This window comes from Dipodomys spectabilis, unplaced genomic scaffold (genome assembly GCF_019054845.1).
Source record: "Dipodomys spectabilis isolate Male_0828 unplaced genomic scaffold, ASM1905484v1 ptg000063l, whole genome shotgun sequence".
NCBI classification, from domain to species: domain Eukaryota; kingdom Metazoa; phylum Chordata; class Mammalia; order Rodentia; family Heteromyidae; genus Dipodomys; species Dipodomys spectabilis.
The window spans coordinates 3,795,611-3,815,515 of NW_024870740.1; the positions used below are offsets into that span (position 1 = coordinate 3,795,611).

General features: G+C 32.3%; 1 protein-coding gene across 2 annotated transcripts in view; it reads left to right on the top strand.

Moving 5' to 3' along the window:
- The window catches only part of Zc2hc1a (zinc finger C2HC-type containing 1A), a 35,497-nt gene extending 16,802 nt beyond the window's left edge, over positions 1-18,695 (top strand). The window contains exons 6-10 of one of the 2 annotated variants that reach the window (XM_042680707.1): positions 3,519-3,618; positions 4,185-4,284; positions 10,774-10,890; positions 14,332-14,430; positions 16,885-18,695. In XM_042680707.1, coding sequence (XP_042536641.1) covers positions 3,519-3,618; positions 4,185-4,284; positions 10,774-10,890; positions 14,332-14,430; positions 16,885-17,050 — 582 coding nt within the window. In that variant the 3' untranslated portion in view covers positions 17,051-18,695. The remainder of the gene's footprint in view (positions 1-3,518; positions 3,619-4,184; positions 4,285-10,773; positions 10,891-14,331; positions 14,431-16,884) is intronic. The other variant, XM_042680708.1, reaches the window with a different exon arrangement.
- Positions 18,696-19,905: the final 1,210 nt, after the last annotated feature.

Sequence of the window (19,905 nt, forward strand, 5' to 3'; positions counted from 1 at the left end):
ACTTTGTTGCACTAGCGTTAGTTTAACTAAATCGTAGAAATCTTCATGTTTTCTTTTTGTTTTTTTTTCTTTATGTTTTTAAATTTTATTTTATTGTAAAGATATGTACATACAGGTTACAGTTACATGAGTAAGGCAGTGAGTACATTACTTGTTGGGCATTGTTCCTCCTTCCTTTGTTCTCCCACTATCCCTTTTCTTCCCCACCTCCCACACTTTCCTCATTCCCCCCTCTTTCCTCCCCAGCCTGCAGTTGTAAAGTTCATTTCCAATATACTCTCTTGTGGATATCATTGTTGCAATAGGTCATACTGTGTCATTGTTTCAGCATTTTGTTATTCCACTTTCTCTTCCCAGATTAGACAAATGTATATACAAGTTGCAGGGTACCAAAATCAAGTACAGTGACAACAGGGGATATACCATAGGGGGGAGAACATACAAAGGGAACAAAAACAAAAACAAAAATCACATAGTACATTTAAAACAATAACAGGAAAGACCTCTTGTGTCCATATCTTGGGGTTTATTTCACTTAGCATCATCTAATTTGATCATATGAACATAGCTTTTGAGCTTTTTCTGCTCATCTGATAAAATTATATATGTATACTAATTATTGCAAATGAGGGAGACCATGGAATCTAAATTTCTTTGGGACTGGTTTACTTCACTTAAAATGATATTTTGCCCAAGTCTTTCCATTTCCTAATAAATGGGGCAGTGTCATTCTTTCTGATGGAAGCATAAAATTCCATTATATATATGTGTGTATATATATGTATATATATATGTGTATATACATACACATATATGTGTATAAACATATATATACACACATATATCACAATCTTCATGTTATAATTATTCTGTTTAAAATATTTTCTGATTTGTTATCCTTTTCATTTCATAGGGAATAATTTACTTCTAAAGAGTTGAGGGGGTTCTAGGTATTTCATTGTTTATAATTCACTTGTCTGAGAACCTACTGGACAAAATTTCTACCTTTTAAGTTTTTTATTGCTTATCATATGGTGTTTGTTTTTGAATTTTACATGCTATCTGGAAAAAAGTTTGTGTTCTGCAGTTATTTGGTGCCAAATTTATAAACTCAGGTCAAGGTGTCTGGTACTAGCTAACTTTTCTTCTTGTTAACCCATCAGTTATTGTAAAGTTAGGTGTTTAAATCTTCAGCTGTGATTGTGGCCTTTTCTGTACATTTAGTTTTTTCACTTTTACATCAAATAATTTGATTTTTCTGTTTCTCTTCATATATATAATACATATTATGTATTCATACTTTATAATTTTATAATTTCTATTTCATAAATATAAAATATAAATATGATGCTTAAATTTATATTTAAATTTCATAAATAGAAAGTCTAAAAATAATGCAATATTTATATTTGCATTATATATAATACTTTTTTCTCATTATCCTTTTCTGTATGTGGCCACATTCCTTTTATAAGAATATAACAATTTCAACTTAGGCTATTCTCTATTCCTTATACATTTTTGCATAATTTGGAGTCCAGCTTGTACTTGTGTCTTATTTTTATTTCTTAAATATAATTTGACTGCCATTACCTATTCTCTTTAGTGTTTAGCCCCTTATATTTAGAGTATTTCTTTTTTTATGTGTGTGCCATAATAAGGCTTGAACTCAAGACCTGGGTACTCTAAGCTTTTTATGTTCAAGGCTCTACCTGTGCCACAGTGCCACTTCCAGCTTTTTTGGTAGTTTTATTGGAGATAAGTATTTCAGGCATTCATTTCCAGGTTGGTTTTGAAATGCCATCATCAGATCTTAGGTTTCTAAGTAGGTAGGATTAAAGGTGTGAGCCACCGGCTCCCAGCTACATTTAATGTAAGTTTTGATAAATTGTTTAGGTCTGCTATGCTCAATTTTTCAGCTTGTCAAATCCATATGTATAATTTTTTATTCTTGCACTATTTCTTTCTCTTGTTTTAATGAAAAATATTTTTTATTCTCTTTTAACATTTTTGTTATACTAGGCATAACATATATCTTTGATTTATTCATTTTATGGCTATTTCTATTTACCTCTCATTGTCCTTAGTGCTAATACATGTGTAACTCTACATACACCAGAATACACATCAAGCGTATTGATGTCTGTTATCATGTAGTCTTTGTATTATTGCTTTACATATCATTTTTAAAGAATTGGGGAAGTTAATTTATTAGCACATCTATATATTGATGTATACATATACTTTAAGTTTGTACTGATGTATTCATTATTCTAGTTTGATTCTTTCTTGCAATTCTTCCATGGCCCTTTGGGCTGAAGAAGTTTCTTGAGTTAATACAGCTATGCTGGCAGTGTTCTATGTCTGGTTTTCTAAAAATGCCTATATTTTGTCTTCATTTTTTTTGTTAAGATCCTCTTTTCTGTTGACTTACTGTTATCATGTTTATTTTTATAAGCTTTTTGGACATAGTTATAGTAACTAGTTCTCTGTTATTGTCAGATTTGTCTTTTCTTTAAAAGTAATATAATCATTATTTTGTAGTATCTCTCTGGTAATTGTAGTATTAGGTTATCTTGTATGTTCCTGCTGCCATTTTTTCCCTTCATTCTTAGTTTCTTAAGTACTTACTTCCATGACTATTATAAATTATTGCTATTCCCCTAAAAAAATACAAGCTGGGCACCGGTGGCTCATGCCTGTAATCCTAGCTATTCAGGAGGCTGAGATAGCAAGATCATGGTTCAAAGCCAGCCTGGGAAGGAAAAATCTGTGAGACTCTTATCTCCAATTAACCACTAGAAAACTTAAAGTGGCACAGTGGCTCAAGTGGTAGAGTGCCCAACTTGACCTGAAATGCTCAGAGACAGTGCCCAGGCCTAGAGTTTAAGCCCCATGACTGACAAAAAAGAAAAAAAAAATACTTACAATGTGTTTACTCAGGTGAAGTGCCTTCTCCCAGAGAAGTGTTTAACTTCCACGTATCTAAGAGTACTATCAATCTAGACACATTTTAATTTAAATTAATGGTTTTAGTTTGCACTAGAGCAAATCCACATACTGACCAGATGATTATAATCTCAAATGGGATTATCCCAACAATATCTTTTCTTCTAAGCAAACACTCAATGCTACAAAAATGTTATTTTATATACGTGTTATATTTTTAATACATTCTTGGGCATTTTTAGTTTTTTTGTTAGTGAATTAGCCAAATAGTCCATTCAACCATTTTGTCAGAAATACACTTTTTTCAGTTTCAGTAATTTTTTTATGAATGTAATAATTTTACTTTTATTTTTCCATTTGTCAGTAGTATTAAGCATAGTCTTTAGTATTGACCATATTATTAACCAAAGTATTACATGCTTTTATAATGTATACCCATTCTTCTCCATAGTTCTCTTCTTATGAAAGTAAAATTCTATACCTGGAGAATGTGAGCTTGTCAGTTACTAGTTTGTAATTCATAATAAAAAAAATGATACTGATTTTTTTTTTTATTTTTGTTATTTCAGTATAAGCCTCCTGCACTTAAAAAGTCAAATTCTCCTGGAACCTTATCATCAGGATCATCGCGATTACCACAACCAAGTAGCACTAGCAAAACTGTTGTAGGTAATAAAATCCACAAAATAGGTGTTTTGGTTCCTTTTTAACTATATTGGTAGAAAAGGAAATGAAAACAATAGTCTATTTTGTTCCATTAAATTAGTTAGGTTACTAATTATGTAGAGATATAGATTGTTATTATTTCTAGATAGAAATGAATATTCAATATTTTCTATTTTTAGGTATTTTTTTCTTTAATGCCCTTCCTTGATATTTTTACTGACATACTATCTGTTAAGAATATTCAAACAAATTATTTCATCATTCTTTGTCTATAATATTTTCCTTCATTCCTACCTTGGTTTCTCATTTTTGAACTTGAAAGCTGTTACCAATAGATATTTAGTGGCACTATGACTATATTGACCACTAAAATAGACCTTGTATGTAAATCATAAGATAGAAATTAGCATATCAATAAGCATCCTGTTCCCTTGTAACTTTTGTTTTAAAGAAAACTTTTTTATTTGTTAATTTTTGAACATTACTAAATCACTGTTTCTCATGTCAAGTATTCTGCTTTATGAGATTTCATTTATTATTTTTAAAGCTGTTGCCTTTTTTATTGTAAGGTGTATCTTCAGGTAAAGTGTCATCAGTTAACAACTCTTTGGGAAACAAACTTCAGACCCTATCTCCTTCACATAAAGCAATAGCAGCCCCTCAGGCAGGGTAAGTCTACATTGAATAATTTATTAATGGTACATATTTGAATGATGCATTTTATTTTCTCTGGCCTTTTCATGAATATTTTTATCTAAGTTCATTTTTTTTTACATAATGCTATTCAAAGGCACCCTAATTCCTGTTGAGAGAATTTTAATAGAGTTATTTTAAAGAAACACTCTGGCCAAAAGTTAGTTCCTATAACCCTAGATATTCAGAAGGCTGAGATCTCAGTTCAAAGCCATCTTGGGCAGAAAAATCTGTGAATCCCTTATCTCCATTTAGCCAATCAAAAAAAAGTCAAAAGTAGGTCTGTGGCCCAAGTGGAGGAGAGCACTAGCCCTAACCACAAAAGTTCAGGGATAGCATGTAGGTCCTGAGTTTGAGCCCTAGGACTGCCTCCCCCTCAAAAGAAAAAAATATGGTGGCTTTTATCAAGAACCATAAACTATTCATAATTTGGTTGAATCATTTTTTTGATTGAGAATCTAAGGAAATAACTTGAAATATTCAAGATTTTTATGATAACCATAATTTATTAAGCTCTCTATCAGTTATTGTACTGGGCATGTTGCTTAAACTTGCTCCATAATTATAAAATAACATTCAGAGAAGCAAAGTGATTTATTCAAGGCCACATAATTCTTTTGTGTGTGTGTGTGTGTGTGTAATAAAAATACATAGGGGTTACAGTTACATGAGCAAGGTAATGAGTACATTTCATTGTTACCCCCTCCTTTGTTTTTCCCCTACCATCCCTTTCCTCCCCAACTTCCCCTCCCTCCCCCCATCCTCCCCAAGTTGTCAAGTTCATTTTTGCCATGGTCTCTTGTACATCTCATTGTTACAACAAAATTCAGCATTTTGTTATTTCCCTTCCCCTCCCCAAATTAGAAAAATGCATATATAAGATGTAGGGCACCAGAATCAAATACAGTGAAAACAGGAAAGAACATACAAAAGAAACAAAAAAAATTACATAGTACATTATAAATACATTAAAAACAACAGCAAGAAAGATAAAACCACTCAAGGCCACATAATTCTTAAGAGAAGCAATAGGCTAAGTAAGATCTATTTGAGTCTAAAAATTTTATGCATACTTTTGTTATAATAAGATCAAATACCTCATTTAATATAGTAAATTATGAAAATAGACAAGGCATATTTTACCACTGTAAAATATAAATAAATTTTAATAAAGATGATTTTGCTCTAGAAAGAGAAAAATATAAAGCTCCACATGGAATTTTATATACTAACTGCATACTATAAACATACTATATACACATACTACTTAGTATATACACTTTAATAATGTATATTTTTTATTAAATAGGTTAGATATTAAATAATGCACTGTATTTTCCCACAATAAAATGCATTATTTTAATACTTTGTTCTACAAGCACAGTTACAGTGAACTCCTTTTAGTTCTTATTTCCTATGTGGTTTGTATTGGTAAACAAAAGGTAGCTAATCTTGTTGGGCGCTTCACTCAGCTCTTCAGCTCAAGGCTAGCGCTCTACTGCTTGAGCCACAGCGCCACTTCAGGTTTTCTAGTAGTTTTATTGGAGATAAGAGTCTCACGAACTTTCCTGCTCAGGCTGGTTTTGAACTGTGATCCTCAGAAGTTTTTACTTCTTGACTTTTTTCTTCTCTATTTAGTTGGCTCATTGATGAGTTATGGGAATTATACATATAGCATTTAATTTTATAATCTTTTTTCCCCCAAGTTAAAGAGAATTGCCCTCTGTTTTATAGTTTGTAGTGTTGTTAATTTACAGGTGATAATAAATTACAAAGTAATACTTTTCAGCACTACTGTCACACTGATAGTTTCATCAGTTGACAATAGTAAGTTGTACTGATAACACTAGTTTTAAGTAGGACATGTGATCCTGGATGGTATCATGAAAAAAGGGAGCATACTGGTTTTAGAATTTTGAAAACTAGCTTCATGTATTCTGTGTCATATGTGTCTGGGGATCTATCTGTGTTTCAACTTTACAAAGTTCTTTGACTCTGCTTAGACCTCTACAAGTGATACAAGAGAATACAGAGATGGGGCTAGGAAGGTGGCTCAGTGGTAGAGTGCTTACCTTGCATGCATGAAGTCCTGGGTTTACTTCCTCAGCACCCCATAAGCAGAAAAAGCCAGAAGCGGTACTGTGGCTCAAGTGGTAGAGTGCCAGCCTTGAGCTGATGAGCTAAGGGATAGCGCTCAGGTCTAGTATCCAGGCTCAAGTGGTAGAGTGCTAGCCTTGAGCTGAAGAGCTGAGGGATAGGCCCCACGACTGGCCAAAAAAAAGAGAGAGAGAGAGAGAATACAGAGACCGTTGAACATATACTTTTGTGAGTTGTTATATAATTATAACTCAGTCATTTATCTGTTCATATTCTGATTATTCTATATAAGATATTTCTAACTACTTTCTAAAGAAAGTAATGTTTGCTTCTGGTAAATATGATCACTATATTAACTAGAATTATTAGAGCCATTCTTAACTGTCTATTTAAGGCATATATTGTTCCTGTCTTACTGAAATAAAAATGAAACTTGTTGAAATAGTTTAGGAAGGAGAAAGGACATTGATAGATGGGATGAGATTTGATTGAAATACATGCTATATACCATGTAAAATACATGGTAGAAATACCCCAATGAAATCTTTCCTTTCCCATAGTATAACTAACATGCGCTAATAAAGAAGAAAGCAGGACTGGGAAGTTGGCTTAGTGGTAGAGTGCTTGCCTCGCATACATGAAGCCCTGGGTTTGATTCCTCAACACCACATAAGCAGAAAAAAGCTGGAGGTGGCACTGTTTCTCAAGTGGTAGGGCACTAGCCTTGAGCTGTGAGGGACAGCACCTAGCCCCTGAGTTCAGTCCCCATGGCTGACGAAGAAGGAGAAGAATTGTTGAATTAATAATTTGTTTGTTTCCATTGATAGACTATACTAAGATCCATGACAGAGACTAGAGTGCCTGACACATGAATATATTGTGAACTTTTAGCAAATAGAAAAATGATCTAGTACATTTCTCAAATTTATCCTGTTACCAAACCATTGTGGTCCTGCTGGAAGTAGAAGAACATTTGAAGTTTGTGTGGCAACCATTTTTTTCATTTACACAATTGATTCAGGTCTTCAGTTTGGTCCATTTTAATCAGGGACACTGCTGATCTGTAATAATTAATCTGTATTGGAGTCATGACACAGGAAAAGTAATCTTAGTATTTGGATACTGTCTCATATTTTGGTAATTAAATTGTAGACAATCAGTGAGCCAAAGTTAGTAGACTTCTTTTAAGAGGAAAACACACCCAAAGGAGAAATTTCCCCTTATTATAAAAGATAATATTCTTTAATTGTGGGAAAAAATTGTAAACTGTGAAAAAACTAAACTATTAAATATTACCACATTTGAAGTATGTCAAAATTCACACACTTGTGTCTTGAGAACTTTCTTTTCATAGTTACAAATTTAATATATATCTCAAATCATAGATTTCAATAGCTAAAAGGTCACCTTTCAGATTTGCGTTTCTTCCCTTAATGTGAAAAAAGTGTTTACTTTGAAGATGAACCGTAGCCAATGAGTTGAAATGAATAAAAATTATTGAAGATGTTTGTATCAGGGAGCTAACTTTGTCATAGGACTGAGATACTAAGTTATCTGTGATGGGTTAATACAATCAAAAGTAGATATCTGACACATTTCAACATTTTGAATATGTCAGAGTGATACAACTACAAAGGTTCACAAGATACACTTGGTAAATGTTCTCTCCATGATGATTTTGTGAATAATCTTTTAAGTATATAGTTTTACTCTGCTTGATACAGTCTAATTTTTAGCAGATCAGAGTATGTATGACGTATTTCCTAAGATAACTCATTCTTGATAACTCTCATAGATTAATCTGTTTCTATATATTTTTTTTTTTTGTCAGTCATGGGGCTTGAATTTATCACTTGTGTGCTGACATTGAGCTTTTGTGTTTTTGTGCTCAAGGAGACCATTACCACTCTACCACTTTAAGCCATGCTCCACTTCGTAGTCTGTTTCAAATCAGGAATAGGTTGATAGCATTGCCAAATCATTCTTCTTTTCTTTTTTATTGTGAGAATACCCTACAGAGGAGTTAAAATTACATGGGCAAGATAACGAGTACATTTCTTATCAAGCATTGTTGGTTCCTCTTTGTTTCCCCTTCCTATCCCTTCCCAAATAATTCAGCAATGACTATTTTAAAATCTGTGAAAGTATTGTATAAAATTTTTATTTTTATTGAGATTTATAAGCTTTGTTTTTTTGAGATCTATTAGTTTTGGTTTTGATATATAGCAGCAGATTGTAGCAGAACATGAATTTTAAGTGATTTTAGCCCTGGGATAACATTTAACCTAAGAAACATTTGAATTGTGTAGGACTGGAGGTGTGGCCCAGCATTCCAGCCTCACATGCAGGAGGCCTTCAATTGAAATTTCAGTATTATCATCACAAAAAAGAAAAATCAAACATTTGAATTGTGTGTATACACAGTAATACATAGCATCATTATACATGCACTTACATTGAATTTCTTTTTTTATTATTTTTATTTTTTATTAAAGTGAACTTACTGTACAGAGGGGTTACAATTACATGGGCAAGATAATGAATACATTTCTTATCAAGCATTGCAGCCTCCTCCTTTGCTTACATTGAATTTCTTAACCCAACTTTGAAGTACAGATTATAGTTGGAACCTGCATCTCAATATGTTTCTAAAATCTTTAAATATAGGTAATGCTCCTGTAATAATGCATACATTTCCATTAGATCCTTAAGATCTTTATAAGAGTATACATACTTCCTTTCACAAAATGAACTTTGTTGATTCACATGTAGTAGGGCTGAAGTACTTTTTGCAATAGTAAAAGAAAAATCTGTTTTAAAATTTTAATTCTTTGCTTAAATTTTTGTTTTGTTTGTGATGTTGGAGATCAAATACAGGTGTAGGCAAAAATTTTCTTAATTTTAGTCTTTTATACCTTATTCACAAAGCACATAGTCTTTCAAAGATAACCACTATTTATGAAAAATAATGCTAATTCAAAGAAAAACCCTAGTAATTAAAATTACAAATAGATGATTTTTTTTCAGTAAGTTTTTTACAAAGTAAAAGGAAATTAAAACCTTTTAGTCCCAGACATTGTAGAAATCATGTTTGATGAATGTTTAATGAAGGCAATTTTAAATATTTAATCACTGTGTATGTGCCATCTCCGGCTGAATAACTAATCCTAATAGTCATAAGAAATAATTAGGAATTAATAACATTTCTTCACTTACAACATAATGCCTGTTAATGTAGAGGCAACTGAAATAACAGTATGTATAATCTAGGAACATGAACAAACTCTTTTGGACACTAACTTCCATAAAAAACAAGTATCAGTTCTCTATCACTATGTTAAAATTAACACAGTGTTTGACACATAGGAGGTGCTCAAGATTTATTGAGTTACTGAATGAGTAGGAAAAAAAGAATGAGCAAATATCCCTTTAAAATAATGTGTTTTAATGGTAAGCAATGATATAGTATTGAATAGTCATTTACGACACTTCTGTTCCTTAATTTCCTCTGTTCCCTGGTAATGGTTATATATGGTTCACTGATTTGGTTGATAGAGAACAAGTACTACTCTGTTGCACAATGGATAGCTCATTGAACTTCTAGACAGACGGAGAACAAAAACTATACTGCATACCTGTAGTTTGTCCTGGTACCTTCTAGCTATAGCTGTGTAAAACAAAATTCACCTGGGGGCTGGGAAGGTGGCTCATTGGTACAGTGCTTGCTTTGCATGCAGGAGGCCCCAGGTTCAATTACTTAGCACCACATAAGCAGAAAAAGCCGGAAGTGGCGCTATGGCTCAAGACCACTAGCCTTGAGCTGAAGAGCTGAGGGACAGCACCCAGGCCCAGAGTTCAGGCCCCATGACAGACCAAAAAAAAAAAAAAAAAAATCACATGGCATAATTATTTAACATTGCCCATGTGATTTCACATTGATATTCACATTTTTTTCACATGGGTAATAATTTTTCTTACATAAGTTTCATGAATTCACTCTATTATACAGGCATCATAAAGATATAAACATTATTCATTCAATTCTTATTTTATATTTAGAATTTAAAAATTCTCCAGCAGACAGAGTAACAGAGAGAAAAAAAATGACAAAGGTTCTATAGCATTTGTTTAGATCTTCATCACAATTGAAGAGTGGCCTGAAGTTAGAATTTACAGATGTAATAATAGCCCTTATATGAATTCTAAGAATTCTTTTTTTATTTCTTACTCTGTCAGTCAGTAATTAAGGAATATGGGTAGATTTCTGAAGAATCAGAATGTCTTTTTCTAAACAAGAAAAGAAATCTTTATGTAATGAAACAAGCAGTAGCAATCTCCTTATGGGTACACCTTTATATATTTTAATAGTAAGATGGACAAGTTAGGCCCTCCACTTCGAACTGGAAGACATGTGCAAAGGTTGTATGACAGTGATACAAAGTCAAACAGTGCCTTCAAAAGACATGAGTTATTACCCATTTACAAGTAAGTATTTGTAACTCAGCTTGGTTTATCTTTTCAAGTACTTTCTTAAAGGCTTTATATCATAGAATACTGTTAACTTTTAGCGTCTTATACTTAAGTAAAAATCTTAGCTTACTCATCTTTAAGCCCAAAATTGTTAAGTAACCTTCCAGGACTAAGTATTTTTTTATTGTTGAACATTTTTGTTTTAATACTTTCTTAGATAATTTTATTCCATTAAACTAATGGTTTTAATACCATCCTTCAATGTTTTTATGAAGGATCTTTTTTATGTGTAATAGTTTTGAAAACAAAAAGAGGAAAATTATCTGTAATATTACTAAATAATCTGCTCACCACACACAAGATGAATTATCATGGCCAGAAAAAGAAAGATTTTTAGAAAGCACTTAATTAAGGAATTTTTAGGCTTTTTGTGAGATTTATAAATTCCACTTGAAAACAGGGTAAAAATATAGTGGTCCCAGAGACAATCTAGTTTTCTCTGGCCTAGGTGACCAAGCACTGAGTATGACAACATTCATTTTTGAAACTCTCCCATGAGTCTTCACAGTTTAAAATAACAAGTTGAACTCGTACTAAATTCGAAAAAAAAATAGTTACTTTTTAAAAATATTATGATCTCTATATGAAATACATTAACAAATGTAACTATATGCAGTAACATAATGGGAAGTCTTTAATGTACAAGAAGATACATATACATGCATCTATATCTGTCCATACACACATGCGCGCACACTCACAGACACTGGGCTATTTTTGTCTTGAAACTACTACTATTGACTTAACCTTCTGAAACAGATATCAGAGAATACCATAATTAAGCCTCCCTTTTATTATTTGATCTATAGCATGCACATTCCAGATATGGAAAAGGGTGGGTGACACTTTTCAGACTCTGTCTAGAAAGTAAAATGTTTTTCTTATTTTTATTTTTTTATTATCTTTAAATAGTTATACAAAAGAGTTTCAATTCAACATATCAATTCATGACTACTTGCATCTTAATCAGTGCCTCCCCTTACAGAAAATGTTTTAAGAATTGAGTCTTCCCAATCTCTTCAGAATGGTTCTTGACAGCTTCTACTACATAGCAGATGTTACTAAAAGCAAATAATAGACCTTTAATATCACATTTTATGTGAATAACTGTTTTTCACTAATCATAATCATGTTAAACGGCTTTATGTGATTGTGATATGGTAAAAGTAGTAGTCATGTGTATTCATTGTTATTTATATCATCTATGTGAAACTGGTACAATTTCTCTAACAGGATGATTTAAAACTTACAAGAAAAGGAGGAAAACATATTTCCTACTTAAATGCCATTGTATGACTGATTTTCTTTTAGAACTTAAACTCTAAGGGCTAGGAAGGTGGCTCAGTGGTAGAGCGCTTGCCTTGCATGCATGAGGCCCTGGGTTTGATTCCCCAGCACTACATAAGCAAAAAGAAAAAAACCCGGAAGTGCCGCTGTGGCTCAAGTGGTAGAGCACTAGCCTTGAGCTGAAGAGCTGAGGGACAGCGCCCAGGCCAAGAGTTCAGGCCCCGCAACTGGACCCCTCCCCCCCAAAAAAAAGAAGAACTTAAACTCTAAGAAATATGCTATTCTACTACATTTTATATAATCTTATGATAAAAAAGTAGAATAAAACTTCATGAATGGACTTGAAAAATTATTTGAAGGAGAATAGGACATCCCATCCATACACCAAAGTGATTTTTTGTTGGTAGAACTAACTACTCAAAGCAAACACTCTGAATTGAATATTAAATATGAAATTTAAAGTACATCTCACTTAACTTGAACTTGAAGTACTAATAACTTTGAAATAAAAATATCTCAAGACAAGTTTCTCCAATGTGGGATTGGTAGTGTATATCTAGTATCTGTAGTCCCAGCTAATCTGTAGTCTGTGTTGGAAAGATCAATCTAGGCAGTATATTGAGAACCCATCTTTATTTTCTTATTGTTACTATAAAGGTGATGTACAGAGGGGATACAGTTACATAAGCCAGGTAATGAGTACATTTTTTTCCTCCCATCCCCACCCACCAGTTATATTTCATTTACCACATAGTGTCTAATGAGTACCATTGCTCCATTTGTTCACTCTTTTTCCCTCCATTTGTGTCCTCCTTACCCTCCCAAAGACAGAAAAGACAGAAAACAAAAGCAAAACCAAAAGGGGAAAACAAGCCTCTTTTAAAACCCATCTTAGAAAGTTTAAACTTTGAAATGACTATAATATTATCTAAGATTTGAGAGACAATTACATTATATGCAGTACCTAGAACTATATTAGTCATGTATTTGACATGAACATTTGAAAAAGTCAGTTACTATCTACTTGTATTTTGGAAGTAGTTACTTAAACTTTTAGGAGAGCCTCCTCAACTTTTCATATTAATGGGAAGAATTTCCCATTAATTTCTGAATTTCTGAATCTTGCAGTGTATTAGCTGTCACCTTAGGTAAGTTACTCAAGTGTGTGGGGTTTTTTTGGTCTTATTTATCTCATCTGTAAACTGAAATTATCAATTCTTACCTCTTAGAACTGTGTAGGAAGAAATTCACATGTGCAAAACAATTAGAAAAGTATTTGGTATTTAGTTATCACTGTTATATAAATGGTAGCTTACAGAGCAGCTTAATAGTAGTAACTATTAATAGTAACAATAATAGTAGTAGTATTATCAACGATACTAAATGTTTACAAAAATTTATGTTGCATAAACTTCCTGTATGTGATCATTTTATTAATCAGGGAATTCGGATTCAGAGAAGTTGACTACAATCACAGAGCAGTCAAGTAGCAGTTGGGAGTTGAATCTAAATTCCTATGAATCCCAAATCTTCAAATTCAAGTGCAGTGTCATAAATATTATTTAGCTTTCTAAGTTGCTCTGGTTCCTGAGGTTTCTCTATAGGAATTCAGTGCTGATTCAGCCTAAAGTCTCCCTGATATCAGATAGCCCAGGCTGTCCAGTTAGTGAAATAAATCTTTAAACAAAAATTATGTTAACTTTATAATTACTTTTTCTAAGAATTTTCATAACTTATTAGCCTCCAAAGTGGTAGGTAATATTTCTTTATGACCACATCCCATATACCTAGGATGGCAATAACACAATACAACTGTGTTTTGGGGACTTCTAACTATAAGACCTTTGAAAAAATGATTTAACTTATGAATTTAATGTGAAACGTGTAAATATTTTAATTGACATATTTATTATCAGAGTATTATTAGTAAATGCAAGCTGCTTTGGTTGACCTTCAGTATAAATGTCTACCACTTGTTTTCAGATTTAAAAGAGTTTGGATTTTAATCTTTTGTACTTCTCTGCAGCCTCTAATTACTTTTTTATTACACAAATAGGTAATTTGAGAAATAATTGATAGTCTTTCATCATGTCTCACCTTCTCTCCTAGAGCTAACATCAAACCTCGAAATTCTACACCACCCAGTTTGGCAAGAAATTCTGTGCTTATGAACAAAAGAAAAGCATATAGTGATAGCTCCGCAATCAGGTATGTTTAGTGCTACCATCCTGAACACCAGAATGAAAAAAAGTTTATTTATTTAGTTTTCCAAGTCTTCTGTGCAAAAATAAGTAATCAGCTAAATTCACAATCTGAATTTTTTTTGTTATCTGACTTAATATGACTAATATGTTATACTACACAAAAGGAATATTGAGGAGTTTTATTTCCCTACAGCTTGTAGTTATGTAGTTATAGCAGCATATTTTAAATGCTTAAAAACATTGTTCAGTAGTGCTACAAAATACTCTAAGGAGTATAATTTATAGTCATTGAACTTTTGGCATTATGTTTAATATTTCTTAACATTGGTATATTCGTATAAGTGCTCATTTCCTGAGATGTGCATGCTGTGGTATTTAAATTTATTTTGAAGTAGTTTTGTATTTATTTGTTTGTTGGTGGTATTCTGGGCCTTTCCCTGCAAAAACGCTACCTCTTGAGCCACATCCCCAGTCGAAGTAATTCTTACATATTTCACTGACAGTAAAGCTGCTATGTTATCCCTTGACACTTGTTCTTGATTAGTGTTATGACTCCTAATTAATTTAATACTTGATTTGTAGTTTATATGAATTTACTGTAATACCTAACAGTTTACCTCTTGTTTCAGAAAATTGTTGTAATTTCACAGTCTATCAGAATAAGAATTATACAAAAGAAGATATATAATTATTTGAATCTCTATAGCTTTTAAGTAGATAGTGGGTTTTCATTGAAAATCCAGTGATACTTGTATCAACTCTAACCTATTTGTATGAAACAATATATCTAGATCCGAGAGCCCTTAGTGTTTTTTAGTTCTACCTTTGTAGAAAAACTATACTATTTTCAATAGTGTTACTTTTATAAGCCTGTGATTTAAAAATTTCCTTCATGGCAATTTTTAAAGTCAATGGCATGTTCTCAGAAGAATAGTGCCCAAGTAGCTGCTTTGCCAATGAAATAATAAAAAAAAAAATAGTTTCTTTAGTAGTCTGAATTTCTTGACTGTCTGGCTTCTGTAATAAAATACTTAGAAGCTCAAATGTTTTATTTAAACTTTACTTTGGTGCGTAGTTCTTCAAGCATTTATTTTACCTTCACTGCTGTGTATTGTTAATAAAGCCTATGCTACTTGGGGATGCAAGGAACTTACTATTTATTTGACTCATACTAATTTAATATAATAAGATCAAAGTAAATAATAAATAATGGAAATATCACTGCATCTCCATAGTACTTTTGGACAAGGAGAGAGAACTAGAACCTGACAACCTCCATCTGTAGCCTGTTTTATATTTCTATCTCTCTCTTTCTCTCTTTCTCTCTCTCTTTTTCTCTTTCTCTCTGTGTCTAGCTTTCCCTCTCTCTCTCCCTCTTTCTCCCTTTTTTACTTTTTCTTTTTTTTTGTGCTGTACCTGTACTTGAACTCAGGCACTGTCTACAAGTCTTTTTGCTCAAGGCTAGTACTTTAGCATTTCAGCCACAGCTCCATTTTCAGATTTTTGGTGGCTAATTGGAGGTAAGAATCTCATGGACTTCCCTGGCTGGGCTGGCTTTGAACTGCAATTTATTGTTTTCAGTGTTAGGGCATGAACTAAGCCTAGGTGCTGCCCCTGAGCTTTTCAACTCTAAGCTAGTGCTCTACCACTTTGAGCCAAAGCTCCACCACCAGTTTTCTGATGGTTAATTGGACATGAGTCTCACTGACTTTCCTTTGGTTTCCAGCTCAGATCCTCCGATCTCAGCTTCCTGAGTAGCTATCATTAGACATGAACCACCAGTGTGCAGTTATGAACCACAATTTTTATATCTTCTCCTAAGTACCTGGGATTACGTGCAAGAGCTATTGGTGCCCAGCTCTAGTCTTTCTTAATAAGATGGTTTTTCAGGAAGGACATTGTAAATTTTAGTAAATGACTATACATTGAACAAGATGGAAAGTCTGACTGCATTTGATCATTGACATTTCTTCTAGTGGGTGCAAATGTAATGTCAGACCAGTTGGAATTATTGTATTTCCAGCAAGTTTTTTTTTTTATTATTTTGTTTTTGTTGGTTTTGGGTTTTTTTTAGGGGGAGGGACAGGAGAAGGAATCTGGTACTAGGGCTTGAACTTGGGTCTTCATGCATTTGTTTGGCTTTTTTGTTCAAGGATAAAAGACTAGCATTACCACTTGAGCTATACATACTCTACTTCTGGCTTCTTTCTGGTTAATTGGAGAAAAGAGTCTCATGGATTTTTCTGCCAAGGCTGGCTTTAAGCCATGATCCTCTCGCCTTAGCCTCCTGAGGAGCTAGGATCACAAGTGTCATCTAGCCACCAGCGTCAGACAGCAGTTTTTTTTTTTAACTAGAAGAATATTAAAAGTGACATTTTAGTTATTTTTATTATGTTATGTCCTTCAGTAGTTCTGTTTAATTAACTACCAATATGAACCTTTTCTCCACCTTCTTCAGGCCAGATGGAGACTATGCATCTTCACTTAATGGTGGAAGTATCAAAAGCACTGAAGGAAATTCATCTGGACACTTACCTAAATTCTGTCATGAATGTGGGACAAAGTACCCTGTAGAATGGGCAAAGTTCTGCTGTGAATGTGGCATTCGAAGAATGATTCTGTGAACAGAATCCCAAAAGAACAAATTCCAGCTTCAGAGCTTTATAATTATTGCTGCTTGGACAGCTAAAGCACTTCCTCTAGTTATTTTGTGCTGAAACTGTTCAAAAACCTTGCTCCCATAATTTTTGAAGCATAATTCTTTGGTTGTACATATGTATATATATGTTGTACATAATAAATACCTGATATCCCAAGCTGTGCAATTCAAGAAAATACTCACTTAGCTATCAGAAAATAGTTCCATCTTATTACCGTGGGTATTATTCATCTTTTGTTGTTAAAGCACATTCACTATACCTCCACAAATACTCTTACCTTTAGCCCTTCAAGCTTTAGGATAATCACAACTTTGAGCAAACAATAGGATAAACATTGTTATTATTGATGCCTGTCTTCAAATAGCAGGATGGGCAACTGTGGATTTTGTAATTGAAGAGAATGTTTTAATTATTATCAGTTGATAAGTCATATTCCTGTTGAACTCTTGACAACTAGTTTTATGAAATACCTTAGGTTTATATTACTCCGAACTTTGTAGATTATTAATTGTATAATTTATGTTTCCTCCATCCTGTAAAAATAATTATGGATTTTTTTCAGAAACACAATACTAAAATTACAATGTATCTTACAACTGAATATTTTTTTCATTTCTGTGTTATTTCCTAGATGTTACTGTTTTCTTTTTCATAATCTAAAGAATAGATTGAACTTCCAACATATTTTACAACATATACACAAAAAAATTGTATTTTCTGTTCAATTCGTTGACTAAAAGAATCGATCATTGTTACTTTCAGTGTAACATAAAGTTGGCTATATGTTTCTTTGATGGCTTGTACTACTGTAGTCAGTAATTCTTTAGTAGTTTATGATCAATCAGACTTGTTAGCTTTATCTTATTATAAAGATACAAGCAAAAATTTTATGATGTGTTTTTCCTAAAAGATTTATGTTATATATTTTCTAACCTCTTGTTTGTGATTGATCACAGTAAGGATCAGTGTAGAAATGTGTTGCTTGGAATTTTATTTCTCTGAAATGTATGTAGTTTGTTTTATTTTGTTAGTTTGGGCAGGAGTTATAAGCCTAGTGGTATAGTTATAATCATTTTACTTATAATTTTCTGCTGTTTTTAAAATCAGTTTGGTTCCTAATTGTTCTGTTCATTCATACTGATAAAATAATGCAGCAACTCAAATAAGTTACAAGGAGTTTAGAAGACTAATGTACATATTAGATTTCCATTTGAAAAACTTCTTTTTATACTAATTATAAATCACATGAAAAGGAACTTTTGTGTGTATATGTGCTGATAATGGGACTTGACTCAGAGACCATCTTCTTCTTGCTTGCTCAGCCCATTTTTCTTGTGTCTGCTGCTCTACTACTGGAGACACTTCTCCAGTCTGGCATTTTGCCAGTTAATTGGAGAGATGGAATCTTACAGTTTTCAGACCTCTTGAGTAGCTAGGATTATAACGAACTTTTCACTCTTGTTTTATCTAGGAATGAACACTATCTTTCAAGCATATATTTAACACTACATAATCTTTTTTTTTTCTGCTCAAAAGAGTGAATAGATACATCAGTTTAAATAAGACAAATTGGCACATGTTTGTTTCTCAGTGAATTTTACAGTAGCAAGTAAATGTTAGTATGTACTACATGGAAATGACTTTGTAAGGAATCAGCAATCCCAGAGCCCAGAGATAATTATAAAAAGTAACATAAATATATTTATGTCTTATGAAACATGACAATGTATTTAAATGCATTTTCTATTACATAATTTACTCTCACATTGATTTGTTGTGCAATAGTTTTTAAACAATCTTCCTATGCATCACCTATTTTCATTTGTATTTATTTGCACAGGTATTTGTCGGTGTGACTGAATTTTTAAAAATGATTGTAAGCTTAAAATGTAAAAGTTGCTTCTAGATTATTCTGAACATTTTTAGCTTGAAAATGTAGGATTATTGTGACTGCTGTTTGTCCCTTATTATGTTTTTTTTTTATTACAGATACCTTCAATTTAAACCAATAAAGACATAAAGCCTAAAAATTCTTGTTATTTATTAACATCTATTAGACAAAGAAATATAGGAACACACTTGAATGTAAATAAGATATTTGAAGTAAAAATTTTCATTTCAGAATGAAAATGTATCTTTACATTTTTTATGCCATCAGGTTTTTACATTTTACTGAATTGTTTTAGTACTTTAAGGTACTCTTAAATGTTTTTCTCCCAGGTTTTTGTTTTAGACATAGAATAATTTTCTTTACACTCAAAATTTAGAAATTGAACATAGTATCATGAAGGTTGATTGGGAGTTTCTAGGTAAGTATTCTGTGATTTAATGGCAAAATCTGTTTACTGTTAACATTAAATCAGGCAATATTTTGAGTTTTTATAAAAAAGCTCTTTATGGTGAAAAACAGACTATACATGTTTCATTTGTACTTGGTTTTGCTTAGGCTAAAGGAGTAAAAGCTGAGAGGATGAAAATGTTATGCACAGATACAAGTTAGTGCAAGTCCTAGGTATTTATTTATTTGCCTCAGATATCTAAATATTTTCTATGGTTAATGTTCTTAGTACATTAATTTTCCAACTGATGATGTTACTGAGTAGAGCCACGATATGATTACCACACATACTATTTTCACTTAGATATATTTCACTTAAGTTTTCAGGATGCTCATTGTTTAAGTTCAGATACACTTAGTTTATGTGTGAATTGTGTTTTGCCACTAGAGGGTGCTTTAGGATAATTTAATATTACTAGCCTTTAAAATAACTAAGTAATTTTATTATTTTAAGTGTCAAAATTATTCTACATAGTTATTT